This window comes from Geotrypetes seraphini, chromosome 6 (assembly GCF_902459505.1).
Source record: "Geotrypetes seraphini chromosome 6, aGeoSer1.1, whole genome shotgun sequence".
NCBI classification, from domain to species: domain Eukaryota; kingdom Metazoa; phylum Chordata; class Amphibia; order Gymnophiona; family Dermophiidae; genus Geotrypetes; species Geotrypetes seraphini.
Window position 1 is genome coordinate 205,204,499 of NC_047089.1, and position 23,560 is coordinate 205,228,058.

At 46.6% G+C, this 23,560-nt stretch overlaps 1 protein-coding gene across 2 annotated transcripts in view; it reads right to left on the minus strand.

The window, feature by feature from the left end:
• The window catches only part of SLC23A2 (solute carrier family 23 member 2), a 257,086-nt gene that overhangs the window by 69,186 nt on the left and 164,340 nt on the right, over nucleotides 1–23,560 (minus strand). For both annotated transcript variants that reach the window (XM_033949751.1, XM_033949752.1), the window contains 2 exons: nucleotides 13,565–13,746; nucleotides 3,506–3,626 (listed from right to left, as the gene is read on the minus strand). In XM_033949751.1, the coding sequence (XP_033805642.1) occupies nucleotides 3,506–3,626; nucleotides 13,565–13,746 (303 nt within the window). The remainder of the gene's footprint in view (nucleotides 1–3,505; nucleotides 3,627–13,564; nucleotides 13,747–23,560) is intronic.

Below are 23,560 nucleotides of genomic sequence, written 5' to 3' on the forward strand. Positions count from 1 at the left end.
AAATTAAAAATATTTTAAGTTGACTGAAGTACATGCACAATTCTCAATCTACAATATAACAGCAGACTTCTCTTAATCACAACTGAACAAGATAAATTTGCTCACAGAAATGGCTGTGATGGGAGTTCCTAGGTTTCACCGTTCAGGCAGCAAGCCCAGGTAGTTTAATTACAAAATGAAGACATAAGCAAACTACTCTGTTGATTATTTTCCTGGAAACATTTTATGAATTTAAGAAAAGTGGAAGAGGGTCCATTTCCTTCCTTTTAATATGGTTTACACTACAGTAACCTCAGAGCTCAATTGGTAAAATAGGGAAATGCCATGGATTCATTATGGGTCTTCTCTCTCTCAAAACTTCCTACCTGACCTAAATTCCACTTCTTGATTCACCACTCGTTCCAAAGTTTGTGAATCTCTACTGGCTCTCTCTCATCCTATTTCAAAATTGCCTTTGTTTAGCGCAGCTCATGTAAAATGTTTCCTGTTTACTCAGTACCCTCTCTTTTGCTAATGCACCTCTTCTCTCCATATATAATCTATTCCCAGCTGGTGAAAGAAAAGAATCAGGCTTAGATTCTTCAAAAAACACGTTAAAAAATGACAGGCTGCTATCACAGCTGTTCTGGTAGCAAATTTTAAAAAGTGAGTCATTCTCCAAAAAACGCTCACGTAAATTAGGTTAGAAGAAAAGCAAAGACTCGCTAAATTTACATGTGCCCATCGCTGATGCATAGGTGAAGAAAAAATGCAAAAACATCATCAAAACTAGAACACAACTAAGGAGAGATGTTCAATCTCTCCTGCTGCCAACCAACACCACCACCCCCCTACACCAGGAGAGACGACCACTCTCTCCTGCTGACAAGCAACCCCCCTCCCCAGCAGGAGAGAAGCCCACTCTCTCCCACTGACAAGTGACACTCCCCCCATGCAGCAGGAGAGATGCCAATTCACTCTCGCTGACAAGCGAACACCACCACCCGAGCAGCGGGAGAGATGCCCATTCTCTCCTGCTGCATCACACCACCCCCTCAGCCTCCGACTCCTCTCCCTGTACCTTTAATTAGATGGTTGACCGGAGGGATGCCTACTCCCTCCAGCCTGCTGGCCTGCCTTTCCAAAATGGGCCTTCCCCTCCCCAGTACATCCTGGGATGCACTAGGAAGAGGGCTAAGGCTCTGATTGCCCCGGATGTCTAAGGCCACTCCTATGGGGTGTCCAGACCAATCAGAGCTTTAGGCCCTTTCCCAGTGCATCCAGGGAGGGACCTAGGGCTCTGATTGGCTCAGGTTGTATAAGGTCCGTCCTATGCTCACAGTGCATCACAGGATGCGTCGGGGCAGGGAAGGCCCATTTTGGAAGAGGTGGGCCAGCTGGCCGGAGCGACTAGGCATCCCTCTGGTCAACCATCTAATTAAAGGGGAGAGGGGTCAGAGGCTAGTGGGAGAGAATGGGCATCTCTCTTGTTGCTGGGGAGGGAGGTGTTCACTTGTTAGCGGGAAGGGTGGTGTTCGTTTGTCAGCAGGAGAGAATGGGCATCTAATTAAAGGTACGGGGGAAGGGGACAGTCATCTAATTAAAGGTACGGGGAGAGGGGTCGGAGGCAGGGGGTGTTGTGATGCAGCGGGAAAGAATGGGCATCTCTCTCGCTGCAGGGGAGGGGAGTGTTGTGTGGCAGTGGGAGAGAATGGCCATCTCTCCTGATGTTGATGGGGGGGTTCACTTGTCAGGAGGAGAGAGTGGGCATCTCTCTCGCTGCTTGGGGGGGGAAGGGTTGCTTGGTAGCGTAAAAGAGTGGGCATCTCTCCAGCTTCGGGATGGGGGGATGTTGTGTGGCAATAGGAGAAAATGGGCATCTCTCCTGCTGCTGGGGACAGCCGCTTCTCAAAACAGCTTTTCTAGCCGTCTCCAGCACTTCTATGCCGGGGTTTTAAATAGTGCTGTCACTGTACCAGTTGCTGATTTTTGTCACCAATAGCCAATAAAAATCAATAGCGAATAAAAATCATGGAGAATGGCTCGGTAATTTTAAAGAATCCACCGAAGTGCTAATTTTCATGTCAGTGTCGGAGACTGCTAGAAACCTCGCTAAAAACAGAGATAAGCCATTTTGATAATCTGCCGCTAAAATGCATGCAAGCTAAACCATTAGAAAAGTTTAGCAACGGTGTTAAACTTTTGAGAATCTGCGCCTCAGTGTTTTCTCTTTCCCTTCAACATTACTCCTTGTGGGTGCTAATTATTATTTTGCTCTGTCACATTATGAAAGTGATTTTACAGTTTTTTATGTATCTGTATTTATACTGGTCTCATGGTAAGAGCCAGAAAAAGGTAAGAAAATGAATTAGCACAAGTTTGAAACTCCTGAGAAGTTGCACCAATCATCGAGGCTTCAATTGTACGTATAACCCATGGATTTGTAAAGCATTCATAGGCACTTTGCATAAAAGACAATTTAAAATGTACCTTTATTATGTTAAAAGTGGCAGTAAGGCATTATCGAGGACTATCTGCTCTGTACTGTGGTATCAGTAATAACCAACAGGTACTAGAAATTCACAGAACAGTATGGCACAGCACCAGCATTAAAAAAAAAAGGGAGACCCAAAGACAATCCAAAGATAAATACAACAGACTGTGGATGTGGATGTTCTGAAAGATGATTTTTATTCGCTCTTCACAATAAAAATACAAATAAAAGTGCGATTTTACGCACCACTCTGCTCATTTCAAGCCATTTTCAGGTTTTATGCTCAAAGATATATACATTGTTTTGCTCACATTTTTATATTTGTGCCCTACATCATCCGGACCCCTGTGGAAGGCGGTTTTGTCGAAATACGAACCGTGTAGGGTCCATCAGGACAATCATAAGTGTATCATTAATTCAGACTTTTATTTGTATTTTTATTGTGAAGAGCGAATAAAAATAATCTTTTAAAACATCCACATCCACGGTTGGTTGTTTTATCACAGCACCAGCATTGCCACCACCAAGTCTGCAGAGCCCTCTGCAGGGAGGGTATTGAAGGTAATCCAGGACAGCTCATGTGATGTGAACATCTGCCTACTAGGAGTTGCAGTGACCAACATGTCTGAGCAGCTTTCTTCTGTTTGCAATAAATGCAGTCTACTTGCACTTACTCTGTCTAACTCAGTTTTTGTGGGGTGTTGTGGAGTACACAAGCTCCATGATCAACTGAAAAGTTAGGATAAGAAATAGTTATTTAAATGCTTAAGACAAAAACCTCAGATGATAAAGGGGCTTGCCCAAAATCAGTAATCAAACGATCTGAGAATTGGTCCTGCTTCTCAGTTTCAGCTACAGACATTGGTGTCATCTTTGTTTTGTTCAATCGCCATTCTAAAGTGGTGCAAAACTTAGTTTACCTTTTTCAAAATGCATCCTCCCTTCCCTCCCCCAATCTCCCCACAAAAAAGCCACCAAACTGCTACTGCTGCCTCTCTTTAGTTGCTGAGAGAAATATCAAGCATTACTTACTGGAAACATTTTGAACAGTTGTAATCTATAAGCTGTCCAGCCTTTTTTGGATTTATAAATGGGTAAAGGAAACTTAACGTTGCGGGCATATTGGGAAAACAACAATACCAGGAAGATAGTCCTAGAAAAGAAGCAAAAAAAAGAAGATAAATTAAAGCAAAAAAAATGCCCCCCAAAACTGCTAGGGGAGAATATTTTAGTACATAGATATTTATTGGTAAAAATATATATGGTTCTTATGCTAGAACTCAAACCATTAACGGTGAAATTTTTTTTAAAAAGTAAATCAGCAAATACAACTTAAATAAGTGAAATGTAACAGGCCACCTATATGTGAAGGTCAAGTATGCGCCTATTACAAGCCTTGTTTTATAAAGGCATAAGTGTGTGTGTCTTTATAAAACATCAGCTGCAAGTGGCAGAAACTGCTCCTGTAATGAAGCCTGCTTGGGAATAGGTGTTAAAGATTTACACAAGGCTAGGTAGACAAGTCCACCAGTGTTCCACCCCTCAGCACACCTACACATGTAGGTGATTAATCTCTAGGGTAAATATTATAAAAGCCATTTTACATCCATAAAGCTTCTGTGCATGAAAAACATACTATAAATACGTAAGCAACTTGGCACACACAGCACTGTTAAGCTATAAATGATATTGCACAACTATCAGCAGATATGCAGTAACATTAAACATTAGACATCACACCAAAACATCTTCCTAGGCCCAAAAAGGACAAAACTCTAATTTTAGTTTTTGCAGTCTTATAATACTGAGATTGATTTATTAAATAACTACAAGGGGGTGCTGAAAATTTCTCAGCCCAACCAAGAAGGGAATGACATGGAGCTTTGAAACTTACAATTGTTCCACATATTCACTCATAAGTTTAACACACTTGATACATTGTGTTTGAAGTTTCTGTAACCTTTACAAAAAATACTCTGCTGTCTAGTCACTGAAATACTGCTCCATTGCTGCAATCACCTCTGAAGCACTCGAAAATCGTCACCCTTTCAAACTCTTTAAGGCTTGGAAACAGAAAATAATCAGATGGAGCAAGAAGTGGAGAGTAGGGAGGATGGTCTATGCACTGAACCCCCAACTTCTTCAAAACATCCATTGTATTGCCAGCCATGTGAGCAGGTGCATGATCATGCAAACAGAGACTCCAGCTTATCCAGAACACTGCGGCTAAGCTGATTTTTGCCAAACGCAAATATGACCACGTCTCCCCTCTACTTACCAATCTTCACTGGCTCCCAGTACTTTCCAGAATTCATTTCAAATGCTCCTGCCTGGCTTTCAAGATCATTCACGAAATCCTTCCGCCCCTAATCCCTCTATCCTTCCTCGCCCCGACACCAACTACCACCAGATCTGCCCACAGACATAAACTATCCTTCCCCTCTCTACACGGCATCCTCCACGCAGGTAAACTGGGTAGATCCCTCCTCTCCAAAATCACCGGCTTCTGGAACGACCTCACTGTCCCGCTGCGGAACCTGGACTCCCTCCAACTATTCCGAAAACAACTGAAAACCTGGCTTTTCTCTAGCATATAATAATCTCTTCTCCTGATTACATCCCCTCTTTTTATGCTTTGTAAACTCATTCTCTTCTCTCTTCCCATATTTTTTAAACTCTGTAAACCGTGTCGAGCTCCACTTCAGTGGAGAAGATGCGGTATATAAACCTAAGGCTTAGTTTAGTTTAGCTTCCCTCTCCTTTTTTCTTTCAATTCCTCCTTTAATTGGCACAGCAAGTTACAGTAATATTCTGCATTAACTGTTTGGCCCCTTGGAAGATAATCAGTCATTACAACACCATCCTGATCCCAAAACACTTTGGCCATGACCTTTCCTGTTAACTTTTTGGTCTTGAATTTCCTTGGCCTTGGAGAATCTGAGTGCCGTCATTGAATGGACTGCTGTTTTATCTCAGGATCATAGTGGAATAAACATGTTTCATCAACAGTAACTAGTCGTTCCAAAACGTTGGCACCAGCTCGCTGAAAATGCTGCAAAATCAATTTGGAAGGGTGCACTCAACATAGTTTCTCATCAGCATTCAAACATTTGGGCACCTATTTGGATGACAGCTTCTGCATACCCAGCTTCTCGTGGATTAAACACCCAACACTTTCCCTGGGTAGCTGTAGTGTCTTGGCAATTGTTTTAGTAATTACAAATATAATTTTTTTTTTAATCTTTATATTTATTGAAATTTTTTATATAATCCACAAGAACATTCTTCTTGTACAAGTAAAACAGAAAGAAAACAAATTAAAGAATACTCGTGTTAACTGCTAGTAGTAATATATTCAATCTTCCTTAGACTACCAACTCAAATGGGGGAGGAGAATTGAATGAATTAAAGAGATACAATATTTAGGAATACAGTGGTACCTCGGTTTACGAGTGCACTGGTTTGCGAAAGTTTTGCAAGACGAGCAAAACGTTCGCAAAATCAGCACCTCGGAATCCAAGCGTGCCTCGATTTTCGAGCGCCCCCCCCTCCCCCGCAATCCGGCACCCCCCAGGCACCCCCCCATCCACCCGATCACATTCCTTACCCAAATTTGGCACCAGCACCGGCACCAATGCACAGGACATGCCGGTACCCAAAGATCTGCCTTCTTCTTTGTGCTGGGCCTTGAGCATCTGCACATGCTCAAGGCCTTCGGGTTCCCGTTCTCTCCAAGATTCTCGGATCTCTGAGAATCTCGGAGAACGTGAACCCGAAGGCCTTGAGAATGCGCAGATGCTCAAGGCCTAGCACAAAGAAGAAGGCAGATCTTCAGGCACCGGCACCGGCATGTCCTGTGTGTTGGTGCCAGTGCCAAATGGGGGTAAGGAATGTGATCGGGTGGGTGGGTAGGTGCCTTGGGGATGCCGGATTGTGGCAGGGGTGGGGGAGTGCGACGTGAATGGGGGATGCCGGATCGAGGGGGGGGTGCCACGAGTGGGGGAATAGTGGATCACGCGGGGGGGGCGACACGAGCGGGGGGCCTTCATGAGCGGAGGGAGCAATGCCGGTTCTTGGGGGGGGGTAGAGCAGTGCTGCTGGCCTTGGGGGGTGGGGGTGGGTGGGAACGAATCAAGCGAGTTTCCCTTAGTTCCTATGGGGAAACTCGCTTTGATATACGAGTATTTTGGTTTATGAGCATGCTTCTGGAACGAATTATACTCGTAAACCAAGGTTCCATTGTATATCAATAAATGAAAGGTTTAACAGCTATTGACCCCCCTCTTTCCTACCTTATTTTAAACATTCCTAGTAGCCAAACCTTTCAAGTCCAAAAAAGCTCGTAACTGACCTGGTGTATAATAGACATATTTAACTCCTTGATATGGGTATGCTAATAGGAATGTTGCTCCAAGGGTTAAAGTCTCTACTCTCATAGCTAGGAATAATTTTCTTCACTCCTGCGTTGTTCTCGTGATGTCGGGAAACATCCATATTTTCTTTCCTAAGAACACTAGTTGAGGATTTCGAAAATACACTCTCATAATTGCATTCATATCTTGTTCAAAAACAAAAGAGATGAATAGTGTGGCTCTCTCTGTGGATTCAGAAATAGTGGATTCTAATAGTTGTGTAACATTGAGAGCATCTGTTGACACCAATTCCTTTGTGCCTGGTATGGTTGCAATTTTCTTTTTAGGCAAATAATAAATTCTATTAAGTGGAGGAAAATGTTCTGGGGAAAACTTTACTATATCAGTTAAATACCTTTTCCACATTTCAATAGGTGTAACCCCCAAGGCCTTCGGAAAGTTCAACAGGCATATGTTCAATCTTCGGTTATAATTTTCCATTTGTTCTATTTTTTTACTCAGAATTGTTCGTTCCTTTATCGAATTATTAGTTACAGTTTGAATATTTACCACATTGTCCTTAACATCTTTTATTTCTGTTGAAAAATCTTCTTTAACTTTTTCCAAGGATTTCCCCAGAGCGTCTACAGTACTTACAAGTGTAGTTATTTCATGTGAAGATCTGGCTACCTGGGTGTTTAACCGCTAGAGAGACTTCCAAATCTTCTCGAGGGTGACCACCTCCGACTTTGTTGTTTCAGAGCCAGCTTCAATGCTGGCTCGCACTGCTCCCTGCTGCCCTTCAATCCTCGCAGGTCCAAGCCCCTGACAAGGGATCTCCCCAGTGCTAACTTCCGCAAAGGGAACCTCTGACAGGACCGTGAGTTCCTGAGCAGGGTGTGAGGGTGGAACAGGCTCCGGAGGGGAGGGGGGGAAAGAGAGACACCTCCTGCTCGAAGTCTCCAGTCGCTCTTCCGGCTGGAGATAGCCCGAGCTTTCCACCTGGAGTTCCAGGACCAAGAGAAGCAGCGGTAAAGTCCAGTATAGACCTTTGGATGGGAGTAGATGTCCGAACTGCAGCGGACTCAGAACGGACACTGTCCTTCCGTTTTGAATAAAACATTACGCTTGTAAAAGAAAAAAACTCTCCTGGACCGCTGGTAAGACCGTCAACTTCAGGCTGCCACTATCTTAATTCCTCCTGATTACAAATAAAATTTAGGGTAAATATAATTTCATTTCACTTCAAGTAGTTAATATAATCCCATAAATAAAGTTACTGTATTTTAATTTTATTATTATATTTTAATTTATTAAATTTTATAATATAGAAAAACAATCATTCATTTATACATTCTTTACAGTAAAATTTCATTACATTCTATGAACACCCCCTGTGACATGCTTACTCTTCCTTACTATATTTCCTTCTGTCCAAGACAATAGTCAATACAAATTTTTTTTCAAGAGGCAATATTTGTCAATCTGCCAAAGTCAGGTCATGGACATGGTCAACAATTTCAGGAGTTGACACCGTTTGAGGCCTCCCAGACTTTGCTGCAACTTCAGTCTCAAAATCTCCATGCTGAAAGTTTGTACACCAGTTCTTCACTGTGAAGTATGATGGACAATTGTCTCTCAATGTTTGCAACATATGTTCATGGATTTCCTTTGGAGTTTTCTTCTGTAGGAACAAGAACCTCATGACAGCTTGGAGTTCCGCAATTGAAAATTCCACACTTTTCATTGACATGGTTCAATCAGTGATCTGAAACAATGTCAAGACATAGCATTACAATTCTGCAAATTTGCATTTTGCAAAATAAAATAACACTCTTCAGTTACAGTAGCAAAATAATGCTCAGAATTTAGAAGTTGGTTGGGCTGAGAACTTTTCAGCATCCCCTCATACATTCAATGTGTATAATTTTATTATTACTGCTTTTATAGACATGGTCTTAATGTAACCAAAAACATGCCATCCATTCTGGGCTCTGAAAGGAAGGGAAGAGAATGGTATACAGTATATTCTGAGACTTAGCGGCAATACTAACTTGAGTCCTGGTCAGATGCTGATGGTAAAGGAAGAGCATTCAATAGATTGTCACCTCAGGATACAGAACATGAAGGCATCATCTTATAATCATATTTTGTAAACTACTAAACTGAAGAACCTCACATTTAAAGCATATGTGGAGGTGGTTACACAAGGAGAAAAAAAAATCTGTACTGCAAGATCATGTTTCTTGTGAATTAGATCCTTTCAAGATTGAGGCAGAAAGAAAGAAAAAAGGTATGCCTCTATAGTTGATTGTTCTGTGTACCATTTTATAGGATATTGTCCTATTCCTAATCTTTCTTTTTGTCTGTTTGCTTTGTTATCCTTAATAAAAAAAAAATAAAATGCCAAGTTAAAGAAAAGGAAAGAGAAAAGTAGTACATTATTTCCTAATAAAGTTGTTGGGTTTTCTAAATTGCAAGATACTGGATCAATTCTTCAGTGCAATCTACTCGAGTCTGGGCTTCTGGATCACACAATAATTAAGGCAGGACTTCTGAGTTGTCCTTTCAAGACCTGCGGATCCCCAGGGATATCATAACTTGATAAGCTAGGTTATTTCAGGCCCCAGGGACTCCTGAGTTCCATCCTTGGTTAAAGATAAATCATGGACTTCCAGAACGGCTACCAGGTGGTACAGGAATGCTCCTGACCTGCCTTATGATTTTTGAAGGAAGTTGGCCTGACATAATGCTGCAAAAACAGTCAAAGAATTGTATTCAGAAGGAGAGGAAGTGATGTCACTGGAGAAGATGGAAGCTTAAACATGGAGCTCCAATCTAAGCCAGAGAAACTCCCCGACTATCTGTCAGATGTGGGTTAGAGAATGACACGGGGACAAATTTTCCCCCATCCCCACAAGAACTCAATTTCCCCATGGGTTAGAGAATGACATGGGGACAAATTTTTCCCCGTCCCCACAAGTTTTGTCCCTGTCCCATTCCTATAAGCCCTGCCTTAACTGCACAAGCCTCGAACACTTATGATTTTAAAGTGTTTGAGACTTGTGCAGATGAGGACAGAGCTTGCAGGAATGAGACAGAGACAGGGAGGGAAAATGTGTTCCCGCAGAGACAGGGAAAAATGTATCCCCATGTCATCCTCTAATGTGGGCGAGTTTGATCCATAATCCTGTGGAAAGTAGCTGATTTGGAGCTTTTTCAGTGGGGACAAAAAAAAGGCTAATGCTGATAAAATTGTGTTCCATGCCGGTGAGAAACAGTTAAGCTGAGTGCCATATGGCACAGGCAGAGAAAGCAAGCAGACAGCCAATGTCAGGAGGCCCAACATTGGAGATCTTGGAGCTCACTTGAGTATTTGGGGAGGAGACAGAAATGCCCATGAAGACAGACATGAGGAAATGGATTTCGGAAATGAAGTCTGAGATTTCAGTGGTAGCCATTCAAGTACATTAAGCCTTGAAGAATTTGAAAACAGACCTAGCTGTAATGGCACCTGAGTAGATAATGTGGAAACTAGAATGGAGACTTGGGAGGAAGGTATGTCTGGTACACAGAGAGGCTTGGAAGACGTGAGGGTTGAATTTCATATTATGTTGGAAAAAATAGAGGACCTGAAAAACTGCACCAATAGAAATAATTTGTGGGTGCGGGGAATACCAGACATGGATACATATCAAGATGCTCATGAAGCAATTACTAGGCTAACAAAATAGCTTCTTCAGGATGACACCCTCATCTTGCTGATAGACCTTAGGATGTGGTGGTTTGCCTGCAAAGCTTTGCCCTCTAAGAACCATGCTGAGGAGGGCCAGAGAATTGGGAATGGTCATTAGGTGGGGGCATAGATTGGAACTATGCCAAGATTTGGCTGCTAGTACACTGCAGAAGAGACAGGCCTTCAAAGAGGTGATCCATGCCTTGACTCATGCAAAAATACACTATAGAATATAGATGGACTTTTCCATTTGGTTACTCATTACAATAAATGGAGTACATATAAGGATCTCTTTTCTATGGGAAGAATGAGCTGTGCTCCAGAAAGAAGGAATTGAGATACCAGAGGAAGCAGGCTCTAGTGTGGTGGTTCAGCCAAATATGACAGCATTTAACTTGCTATCGCTGGCAGAAGGTGGAGTGTGGGGCCAGATCTGCTACAAGACTGTGCAAGTCTAAAGGAAGAAATTTTCTCTCCCCTTGGTTTGATTCTGATCTTAGAATATTGAAAAGAAAAGTGTGGAAAGCAGAAAGAAACTGGTGTAAGCCTAAGAGTCTAGTCGATAAGAGACTGGAAGTTGGTATTGGATACATATAAGAAATCTCTCCTCCCTCCCCCCCCCAAAGTGTAACATTTCTCCCTTCTGCATTTCAACTTCTCTTCTCCCTTCCTACTTTCTGGCCCCTTTCCCGGTCCAATATTTCTCCCTCCTTTCCCTCCACCAGTTCAACATTTCTTTCTCTCTGCCTCCTGCATGCTTCCTCTCCTTCGGACTAAATTCCCTCCTCCAACCAATCTCTCTCTCCCTCCATGAGTCCATCTCTGCCCTCTCCCTCTTCCCCTGAATGTGACATCTCTCCTTCCCTTCTTGCTGCCCTCCCCATCCAACATCTCTACTTCTTTCTCTCCATGAGTCCAAACTTTCTGCCTCCTACATGCTTTCTCTCTCTCTCCACGCCCCTTCCCTCAAGTGCAACTTCCCTCGAGTGTGACATCCCTCCTTCCCACCCCAATAATTTTCCTTCCTTCCCTCCTCCAATCCCACTCACAACTAATATGCTCTCTCATGCACCATCTCACCCTCCCTCCACTCCATGTCCATTTCTTTTTCTCTCACCACTCTCATCTCTCCTGTTACATTTCTTTTCCTCCCTCCAGGTTTGCGGCAGGCAAAGTGCAACACCTGCACGTGACACCTCCTGACGAATCAGCAGCAACAGTCTCTGTCACGTAGGCAGTGAGGTCAGCACATGACAAAGACTGTTGCTGCTGATTTGTCGGGAGCTCAAAGCGGTGCCAGACCCAGACCAGAAATTAGGTAGGCCTCAGGATAAGAACACCAGGTCCATCCCCATGGGAGTCCCGTGGGCCTGGGAGGGGTCCTTGTGGGAGTCTCGTGGGTCTGGAAGGAGTCCCCAGTGGGAGTCCCGTTGACCTCGAGGCGATCCCTGCGGGATTCCAGCGATCTCCGTTCCCATGCAGACCTCTGTTCCTGAGTGTTTAATGTGCAGCGCTGCATGCATCTGGTAGCGCTATAGAAATAATAAATAGTAATAGTAGTAGAAGAAAAGAGTCCGAAGTCTCGAAATGCGAATTTCGTGGGAAAAATTTTTTTAACCAAACATTAGGGGTACTAAAGAAAAATAAAACTAAGTACCGTGTTTCCCCTAAAATAAGACAGTGTCTTATATTCATTTGGGGCCCAAAAAAAAGCACTAGGTCTTATTTTCGGGTAGGGCTTATTTTTTTTTTCATGTACATGATCATCTCTCCCTTCCTCTCCTTCACTCCAATTCTTCCTCTTTCCTTTTCCCCCAACATCTTTCCTCCCCTCTCACCCATCCCCTTGTGCCTTCCCTCTACAGCATCTTTCTATCCCATCCCTCCCATCCCCCTGTGCAGCAGAACCCTTGCCCAGCTTCCATCCTCCCATCCCTTGTGCAGAACCCTTTGCCCAGCTTCCATCCTTCGTGCAGAACCCTTGAGCAACCGCCGCCCTTCTCAACTGCGACCATGAATAACTTCTGGCAGAGGAGAGTCAGGCCAGCAGCACTCACATGCTGCTTTGCGGCCTTCTCACTGGGGCCTTCTGTGTGCTGCATTACTGATGATGTCATCAGTACACAGACGGCTCCAGCGAGAAGGCCGCAAAGCAGCCTGTGAGTGCTGCTGGCCCGATGCTCCTCTGCCGGAAGGTATTTATGGTCGCGGTCGGCGGGGATTGGTTGGGAGGGGAGGATGGAGGGTCAGCAGGTTTTGGCAGTTTGGCTGCACGATGGAGGGGGGGGGAGCGTGGCTGCCTACGACTAGGGCTTATTTTCGGGGGTAGGGTTTATATTAAGACCTACTCTGAAAATCATGCTAGGGCTTATTTTCATGGTGTCTTATTTTCATGGAAACACGGTAGAAAAAAAACCAGAAAAGCACAAAAAAGATTATAAATTTGACGCACTTAAGAGTCTCTAAGTCACAGCTTCTCAGCTCCGCAGAAAACAAAAAGAAACCCTTCAACTCAATGTCAGGCGGGAAGGAACCAGCACGTGCACAGAATGGGCAGAGTTGGTGTGGCAGTACATTTTTTGACTGTCCATGCTAGGTTGCATTGGTGACGTCACCCACATGTGAAAATATAATGCCTGCTTGTCCTTGGAGAAAGTTGAGAACAATTTGAAATGCCGCATTATTTATTTATTTATTTAAGTATTTATGTACCACTTATAGTCTAAGTGGTTTACATTCCGGTACTCAAGCATTTTTCCCTGGCCTGGTGGGCTCACAATTTATCTAATATACCTGATGCAATGGGGGATAAAGTGACTTGCCCAGAGTCAGGAGCAGTTTGGGATTTGAACCCACAACCTCAGGGTGCTGAGGCTGTGGCTCTAACCACTGCACCACACACTCCCCTAATACCTTATAATGATTGGTACTGCTTCAAATCCATGCTTAAACATCAGTAAAGTAACAAAGTCTGTTCTATTTTGTAAATCTTGGAATACTTACAGCATTGCTATGCCCCAGTGCTTGCCTGCCCTTTCTCCAGCTGCCTGGAAACCAGAAAGTCCAATCAGAGATACTGTAGGTGTAATTGTCAGTGGGCCAATATATTTAAGTAGAGCTCCTGGTAGCCCAAGGAAACCAATGATCACTTCTATCAAAGAGGACATGATGATGGCACCTTGAATCTGAAGAACAAATACCAAGGAAAAGAGAAAAACACCAAAATGGGCAAAGTTAGAAATTACACCTTAATATGATGCTTTCATAAAGTTTTTATTCCTGGTAAGATTAAGATTATAGACACGACACCCCTTCAATCTGCCTATTTTCTCTTACCACTGCAACATTATAGATACCATGTTCACATCCCCCATGTTTGTTCCATGCTTTCTTCATTTCTGATACACTCCACTATCTTCACTGGATAGCTAACCTTCGGCTTCACACCATGACCCCTTTCTCTTAAAAATTACTTACCTGAAGATGATTTTTTTCCAAGGATAGCAGGATTTGAATCATCACACATAGGTAATATCACCAACAGTGCCTACTGTGGGAAACAGTACAGCAATTCTTTCTAGAAACCTTTGGGCTGACTTACTACACAAACACGCCCAACCCCTGCCTGCTGTTGTTGTATGGGATCTCTTCAATCTATTAGTAGCTAAAGGAACACATTTTCTTGGAGAAGTGAGAGGGTTGTGAGGATTCATATCTTGCTTTCCTCGGAGAACACCTGCAACAGGTATCTTCATTTTCTGTTAACAAGTAAGAATGTGAATCCTCACGCCTGTGTCTCCCTAGCTAAAAGGCTTCCTTTAACAGAAAAAGGGTATTCAAGTAACCTTACACCTAGGCATTAACATTTTTTTAGTCATTGTTGGTTTGTTTTTGTCTCGTTTTGAAAGACAGCCTGGAACTGAAAGAAAAAGGCTTAGTGCAGATGGAGTTCTGTTCTATACTAGAGAGTTGCGCGGGATTCCTCGCGGGGACGGGTGGGGACGCAGGGGATTCCTCACAGGGACGAAAGGGATTCCTCACGGGGACGGAGGGATTCCTTGCGGGGATGGGTGGGGATGGTTGGGAGTCCTCACGGGGATGGGTGGGGACGGGTGGAGCTTTTGCGGGGACAGAAATCCCACCCGTCCTCACCTGTCCCCGCAAAAGTCCCACCCGTCCCCACCCATCCCCGTGAGGACTCCCACCCGTCCCCACCCGTCCCCTCGAGGAATCCCTCCGTCCCCACCTGTCCCCGCGAGGAATCCCTTCCGTCCCCGCCAGGAATCCCCTACGACCCCGCCCGTCCCTATAAACTTCAGAAATAGTTATTTCAGTTAAATATGCTACTGAATTAAAGGCTCTGGTAGAAACCCATTTAAAAATAAGCAAAAAGACTTTATTAATTTGGAAATATTAATTGGGAAGAATACATACTTTGTAAACGGGTTTCTACCAGAGCCTCTAATGTTTATAAATTTTTATCAGCACAACTAATATACTACTTCATCCTGAAGCAAAAAAAAAAAATTTTTTTCCTACCTTTGTTGCCTGATTTCTGCTTTCCTCATGTTCTCATTCAATTCCTTCCATCCACTGTCTCTCTTCTCTCTGCATCTTCCATTTGCTCTGTTACTGTGCCTCTCCCTTTCTCCCCTCTTCCAAATTGGTCTGGCACCCATCTTCTTCCCTTCGCTCCCCCCATATTCTGGCATCTCTGTCTTCTTTCCTATCAGCGTCCTTCTCCCCACTCTCCCCATTTCCTATCAGCGTCCTTCTCCCCCCCATCTTCACCATGTCCTGTCAGCATTCTTCTCCCTCCTCTGTCTTCCACATGTGCTTTCAGTGTCCTTCTCCCCCCTGTCCTTTCAGCGTCCTTCTCCCCCCCGTCCTCCCCATGTCCTTTCAGCGTCCTTCTCCACCCCTTTGTCTTCCCCATGTCCTTTCAGCGACCTTCTCCCCCCCTCTGTCTTCCCCATGTCCTTTCAGCGTCCTTCTCCACCCCTTTGTCTTCCCCAGTGCTTTCAGCGTCCTTCTCTCACATCAGTTTTACCCATTTCCCTTAAGCGCCTTTTCTTCTCCACTCCACCTTTCCTCCCTTTCTCCCTCCCTGCCCCTTACCTTTGTGGCGCTTCCCCAACCGACCGATAACAGAACAGGCCCGGTCCTGTAGCCGCAAAAGCAATGTTACTTACCGTAACAGTTGTTATCCAGGGACAGCAGGCAGCTATTCTCACTAGTGGGTGATGTCATCCGACAGAGCCCCGATACGGACATCTTGCAAGCATGTCTTGCTTGAAGAAACTCAGAAGTTTCGAGATGCCCGCACCGCGCATGCGCCAGTGCCTTCCCGCCCGATGGTCCGGGCGTGTCTCCTCAGTTCAGGTAGCTAGCAGAGAAACCAACCCAGGGGAGGTGGGTGGGACGTGAGAATAGCTGCCTGCTGTCCCTGGATAACAACTGTTACGGTAAGTAACATTGCTTTATCCCAGGACAAGCAGGCAGGTATTTTCACTAGTGGGTGACCTCCAAGCTAACCTCAATGGGATGGTGGGAGAGTTGGCAACTTAGGAGAATAAATTTTGTAACACTGTTTGGCCAAACTGTCCATCCCTTCTGGAGAAAGTATCTAGACAATAATGAGAGGTGAATGTATGAACCGAGGACCAAGTGGCAGCCTTACAAATCTCCTCAATCGGTGTCGATCTGAGGAAGGCTACAGAGGCTGCCATTGCTCTGACCTTATGGGCTGTGACCTTACAGGGAAGGGGTAATCCAGCCTGGGCATAGCAGAAAGAGATACAAGCCGCCATCCAGTTGGAGATGGTGCGCTTAGATACAGGGCGTCCCAACTTGTTTGGATCAAAGGAGACGAAAAGTTGAGGAGCAGTTCTGTGTGGTTTGGTGCGATCCAAGTAGAAAGCCAAAGCACGCTTACAGTCCAGAGTGTGAAGAGCTGATTCTCCAGGATGAGAATGAGGCTTTGGAAAAAACACTGGAAGCACAATGGATTGGTTGAGATGAAATTCAGAGACCACTTTAGGCAGGAATTTCGGATGAGTGCAGAGGACCACCTTGTTATGATGGAAGACTGTGAAAGGCGGGTCCGCCACTAAGGCCTGAAGCTCACTGACCCTGCGAGCAGACGTGAGGGCCACTAGAAAAACCACTTTCCAAGTGAGAAACTTCAGTGGAGCCTTGTTGAGAGGCTCAAAAGGAGGTTTCATAAGCTGAGAAAGGACAATATTGAGATCCCAAACCACAGGAGGCGGTTTGAGAGGAGGATTGACATGAAAAAGTCCTTTCATAAATCTGGAAACCACAGGATGAGAAGAGAGAGGTTTCCCTTGTAGAGGCTGATGGAAAGCCGCAATAGCACTCAGGTGGACTCCTATAGAAGTAGACTTGAGACCAGACTGAGACAGGTGTAGAAGATAGTCCAATACAGAGGATAGGGAGGCTCGCTGAGGCTCCTTGGAATTGGAAACACACCAGGAAGAAAATCTAGTCCACTTCTGGGAGTAGCATTGACGACTAGCAGGCTTCTGGGAAGCTTCCAAGACATCCCTCACCGCCTGGGAAAACTGGTGAGGAGTTACGTTGAGAGGAACCAAGCTGTCAGGTGGAGAGACTGCAGGTTGGGATGAAGAAGAGACCCCTGATGCTGAGTAAGCAGTGAAGGAAACACTTGAAGTAGGCACGGTTCCCTGCTGCTGAGTTGAAGGAGAAGGGAGAACCAAGGTTGTCTGGGCCACCGAGAAGCTATCAGAATCATGGTGGCACGGTCGAACTTCAGCTTGACCAGAGTCTTTTGAATGAGAGGAAACAGAGGAAACGCATACAGAAAGCGATTCCCCCAATCCAGCAGAAAAGCATCTGCCTCGAGGCGATGAGGATCGTAGATCCTGGAGCAAAATAGAGGCAGCTTGAAATTGTGGGGAGCCGCAAAGAGGTCTATCTGAGGCGTCCCCCACTGAGCGAAGATCTGATGAAGGGTCTTGGAATGGAGTGTCCATTTGTGAGGCTGGAGAAGACGACTCAGGTTGTCCGCCAAGACATTGTCCTTCCCCTGAATGTAGACAGCTTTGAGGAAGGCGTTGTGGCGAACCGCCCAATCCCAGACTCTGAGAGCTTCCTGGCAGAAGGAGGCCGAGCCCGTGCCCCCCTGCTTGTTGACATAATACATGGCGACCTGATTGTCGGTGCGAATGAGGACCACCATGTCGTGAAGCAGATGTTGAAAAGCTTGAAGAGCATTGAAGATGGCTCTGAGCTCCAGAAGATTGATTTGATGGAGTCGGTCCGCACTGGTCCAGAATCCCTGAGTGCGAAGACCATCCAGATGAGCTCCCCAGGCATAGGTCGAGGAATCGGTTGTGAGAACCTTCTGGTGGGGAGGAGTGTGAAACAGCAAACCTCTGGATAGATTTGAAGAGGTCATCCACCAAAGTAGAGACTGCTGAAGAGCAGGAGTGACGATGATGTGTCGAGACAACGGATCCGACACCTGAGTCCATTGAGATGCCAGGGTCCACTGAGGAATTCTGAGATTGAGCCTGGCAAACGGCGTCACATGAACTGTAGAGGCCATGTGGCCCAGGAGGACCATCATGTGTCTCGCTGAGATGGACTGGCGAGAAGACACAGACTGGCAGAGATGAAGAAGAGCATCCATGCGCTGAGGAGGGAGGAGGAAGGAAAGCTCTGAGGCGAATGGTATCCAGGACCGCCCCGATGAAGGGGAGAGACTGGGTAGGTTGTAGATGAGATTTGGGAAAGTGATCTCGAATCCCAAACTCTGCAGGAACAGAATCTTGGACAGGGTCGCCGAGATGACCCCTGAGGCCGAGGGAGCCTTGATCAGCCAGTCGTCGAGGTAGGGAAATACCTGAAGACCTTGGTTCCGGAGTGCTGCAGCCACAACCACCAGACACTTCGTGAAGACTCTGGGGGACAAAGACAGGCCGAATGGAAGCACTCGATACTGTAGATGGAGATGTCCCACCCGAAATCTGAGGAACTTGCGAGAGGCCGGATGAATGGGAATGTGAGTGTAGGCCTCCTTGAGATCCAGTCGTTCTGCTCGAGGAGGGGGTAGAGAGAAGCAAGTGTCAGCATGCGAAACCTCTCTTTGACTAGGAATTTGTTGAGGACCCTGAGGTCCAAAATAGGTCGCAGGTCGCCCGTCTTCTTCGGAACAAGGAAGTACCGGGAGTAAAACCCCTGGTTCAATTGGTCCGTCGGGACCGGCTCTACGGCACGAAGCCGGAGCAAAGCCTGAGCTTCCTGAAGAAGAAGGGCGGTCTGAGTCAAGTTGGAAGGATACTCTCTTGGAGGGTGGTCCGGAGGGACCCGATGAAAATGAAGAGAGTATCCCTTCCTGATGATAGTAAGGACCCAGAGGTCGGATGTTATGGCCTCCCAGCGATGATAAAAATGATGGAGGCGCCCTCCGATGGGAAAAACAGGGGGAGGCAGAACGAGGTTGGTTATGCCCTCGACGAAACAGTCAAAAAGGCTGAGTGGCCATAGGGACAGCAGGCGACTGAGACTTCGGCTGACCCTTCTGAGGAGGCTGTCGCTTCGCCGGTTGCCTCGCAGGTGGAGTTTGCCTCGGTTGATAACGCCGCTGATAAATCAACGGAGGACGAGAGGGTCGAGACTGTTGAGGCTTAGGCTTCGGCCTAAGAATGGACTGGAAGGACTTTTCATGATCAGACAATTTCTTCGTGACAGTCTCGATGGATTCGTCAAAAAGATCCGCCCCAGCACACGGGACGTTCGCCAGGCGGTCCTGAAGATTGGATCCATGTCAATGGTCAGCAACCAGGCCAAACGACGCATCGCTACTGAGCAGGCCGCCGCTCGGGCAGAGAGCTCGAACGCATCATTGGCAGATTGCATCAACTGAAGTCGAAGTTGGGACAGCGAAGCAACCACTTCCTCGAACTCAAACCGAGCTTGGGACTCGATGTATGGTGTGAATTTCCGAAGCACAGGCAGAAAAAATTCCAAGTAGGCTGCAAAGTGGAAATTGTAATTCAGGACTCGGGACGTCATCATAGAATTCTGATAGATGCGTCGTCCAAACTTATCCATGGTTCTGCCCTCGCGGCCCGGAGGCACCGAAGCATAGACCTGGCCAGGATGAGACCGCTTGAGCGAGGATTCGACCAGGAGGGACTGGTGAGAAAGCTGAGGACCCTCGAAGCCCTTATGATGCACCGTGCGGTACCGAGCATCCAATTTTCCAGGGACCGCAGGGATAGAGTAAGGAGACTCGAAGCACCTCATGAAGGTCTGGTCGAGGAGCTTGTGCAGAGGAAGGCGCAAGGACTCGGCCGGAGGACGAGGCAAATGCATGGTATCGAGGTACTCCTTGGAGTATCGAGACCCAGCATCGAGGGTAATATCCATGTCATCCGCCATCTGCCTGAGGAATGAGGAAAAAGACAGTTGGTCTGCCGTCGCCGGTTTACGAGAAGGACTGGAAGAAGACAAGGCTTCGGGCTCCATAGAGGCCTGTGAGCAACAGGGCGAGTAGAAAACCTCGGGGTCCTCGAACTCCGGACCTGGAGGAGGAGACCCAGCTGAAGCAGCATACCCCATCCGAGGCAATTTCTTCTGAGGCGAGACGGTCGAGTGTCAAGAGGAATGCCTCGAAGAGTGTCTGGATCGATGCCCCTCTCGATGCCTGGAAGGGGATCGAGCCCGTCTGTGAGAAACCTGGTCAGACGCCTCCAAGGAGCAGATCGGACTCGATGTCGTCGATCGCAAAGGCGGAAGAGTCGATGCCTCCCCCGACGACGCCCAAGCTTGATAGGGGGTTCGGAAGAACTCGTCCTGCTATGCCCAGGACTGGGAGGCCTCGAAGGTGGACGCCACACTGAGTCATGGGGCGGGGTAACAGGTTCCAATGGAGGTAAATCGCTAAACGAGGCTTTCCTCGAGGGGATAGGCTCCAAAGGGGGCATATCACTAAGGGAGGCCTTCCTCGAGGGAATCGGTTCCAAAGGAGGCATAGCACTAACCGAGGACCTCCTCGAGGACCCGGACACCGCTCGCCGCTCCTCCTCGCCGAGCAACGAGGTCGTGCGGTGCGGCGGAGGAGGAGGGGGTGGTCCGCCCCTCGGAACCGGAACCGGGAGGTCACCCTGGATCGAGGCAATCAGCCGGGGTCCCATGGTGTGCATGAGTTCCACAAATTGAGCCTCCAGAAGGGACTTCAACGAAGCCGATATGGAGGGATCCGCACCAAAAGGGGGCCCTTCCGCACGGTCTCCGCGCTCTTTCAGTGTCGCATGCTTCTGCTTGCCAGCCTTCGGCACTTTAAGCACCACCGGTGGAACTGTAGGGGTCGATACCTGCTCCGAGGAGACGGAGGAAGGCACCGGCGCCGAAGTCGAGGCCGAAACCGGCGTGAACGATGCCGGTTTCAGGAGGCCCGAAGCAGCCGGGGAGGCAGCGGGCTTCGCTGATGGAGTCGAAGCACCAGTCGATGTCGATGTCGAAGCTGAAGGATCCAACGAAGCTTCCATCTTGAACATGGACTCCCACAGCAGACAGCGGCGCTTAAACGCTCTCGCCGTCAAAGTGGAACAAGGCCGGCACGATTTCGGGAAGTGATCCGGTCCCAGACATTGTAAGCAGCGTCGATGAGGGTCCGTGAGCGAAATCGCGCGTTGGCACTTGCTACACTTTTTAAAACTGGTAATCGGCTGGGACATAGGCTGGAAAAGTTCCGCCGCAAGGTCAAAGGCGCGGGGCCCCAGCCACGCGGTCGACCCGGTGTCGGAAGAAAAATTTTTTTTTTTTTTTTTTTAAAAATGAAATCAAAGAAAGAAACAAATGCACAGGAGAGCCAAAAGAACTCAACCCGCGGCAAAACAGAAGGCAAAAACGAGATTCAATGGGCGCGAAATTGAAGATAGACTTCTCAGCTCCGCGGAAGAAAATGAACTGAGGAGACACGCCCGGACCATCGGGCGGGAAGGCACTGGCGCATGCGCGGTGCGGGCATCTCGAAACTTCTGAGTTTCTTCAAGCAAGACATGCTTGCAAGATGTCCGTATCGGGGCTCTGTCGGATGACATCACCCACTAGTGAGAATACCTGCCTGCTTGTCCTGGGATAATCTAAATTACCTTCTTACAGCAGCTGGAGTATTGAAGCTGCTGTAAGAAGGTAATTTAGATTCGCGGCTACAGGGCAGGGAGGTTTGTCGGCCGGGTCTGTTGTCGGTCTGTCGGGGGAAGCGCCACAAAAGTAAAGGGACCTGACTGGCTGTGCACACTCCCGCCCCATGGCTGCACCTGGGGCGGACCCCCCCTCCCCCTTTGATACGCCACTGCCTTTTCCCTACCTACCCTGCCGCACACAGCCAACCGAAAGTCTTCCTGATGTCAGCGCTGACGTTGGAGGAAGGGAGGGCTTTGCTTAAGCCCTCTCTCTGATGTCAGCGCTGACATCGGGGAAGACTTCCGATTGGCTATGTGTGCTGCAGCAGGGCAGGCAAGAAATGGAAGACGAGCCTGGCAGCAGGGCAGGTAGGAAAATCAGATGAGCCTCGCATTGAACCCCGCGGGATCCCCGAGAGCACGAGGGGCGTCCCCACGGGATCCCTGTAACCCTAGGGGTGTCCCCACGGGATCCCCGTGACCCGAAGGGGGAACCCGCGGGATTCCCGTCGTCCCCGTGCAGCTTTCTATTCTATACTACAAATAGATTTCAAAGGACTCTATGGTCAAACGTTGCCATGTTGGGAATTCTGTTCTAAAAAGTAATGAGATGTGTATGGATAGATGTCTATGTTGCAGCTCTGCAAATCTTCTCTATGGAGGTTGATCTCAAGTGGGCTACTGACACAGACATTGCTCTCATATTATGATAGCAGCACTGGGATGGAACTCCACAACCTCTGGGATTAGGTGCAGCAGCTCCGCCAGTGAGCCACACTCTCCCCATGGGGTTTGTTTGTTTTTTGGGGGGCAGGGGGCAGTAGGAAAAAAATTGGAAAATGCTGGTTATACTTGAGATTAACGAGCTATGAAGTAGAGAAATATATATATATATATATATATATATACACACACACACACAGATATATAGATAAATGATATGAGACATAAGAGAAAGGTTTCAACTGGAAATAATGGAGTAGCCATTCTAGGTAGAAACATAGAACAGGAATGAAGAAACTGGGAAGAGAGCACTATAATATGCTGCACAATAGGAGGTGTATGTAACTACAATTGGTAAACAGAGGTTCATAAAAGGTCTAGAAATTATGCAGCAAGGCCATATATGAATACAGGTAAGGCCTGTAAGATATAAGATCATCCTTAATAGGATATGGTAGTGGCCTCCTTCTCTCCTACAGCCACTCCCAGTTCTCCAAGTTCTTTAGAACAATAAAGGAATTGGAGTTTTCTTCTTTCTTTTTTTTTTTTTTTAGTTCAAGCAAGTGAGATATTGTCAGGGAAGAATAGAGACCTGTATAAAATATGGTGAATATCCCGTTGGTCTATTTGACAAGGATAATAACATTGATGGTATAGTGGTAGTTGAATTTTATAGAGTATGAGTCACCCATGGAGCTATGATGAGAGAAGAATCTCCCAGCTCTGCAACATAGCATATTTGAACAGATTGTGAAGAGGCAATTTAAGAAACTCTCAAGGTGGTTCATCAAAATCCAATACCTCAAGGGGTTCCGCTGTAGGCGCGATGTATTTCTTTTCTGCCTCTCCATCCACTCAAATTTCACCCTTCTTTTTACTTTTCAGCTACCTACCAACTTTGCATCTTCATTTCTCATGTTCTAGCTCTCCCATTTCCCATCTCACTCTTTTCCCAGCCTCCTGTTTCCCTCTTCCTACTCCCTATTACCACATTTCTACCACTGTACTCACTTCTCTCTCATTGTTGCCTCATTCATCTTCTTGTCATCCCCCTTTTGACCTCTTCCACATGGCTCCATCATTTCCAGAATTCAACTCCCTC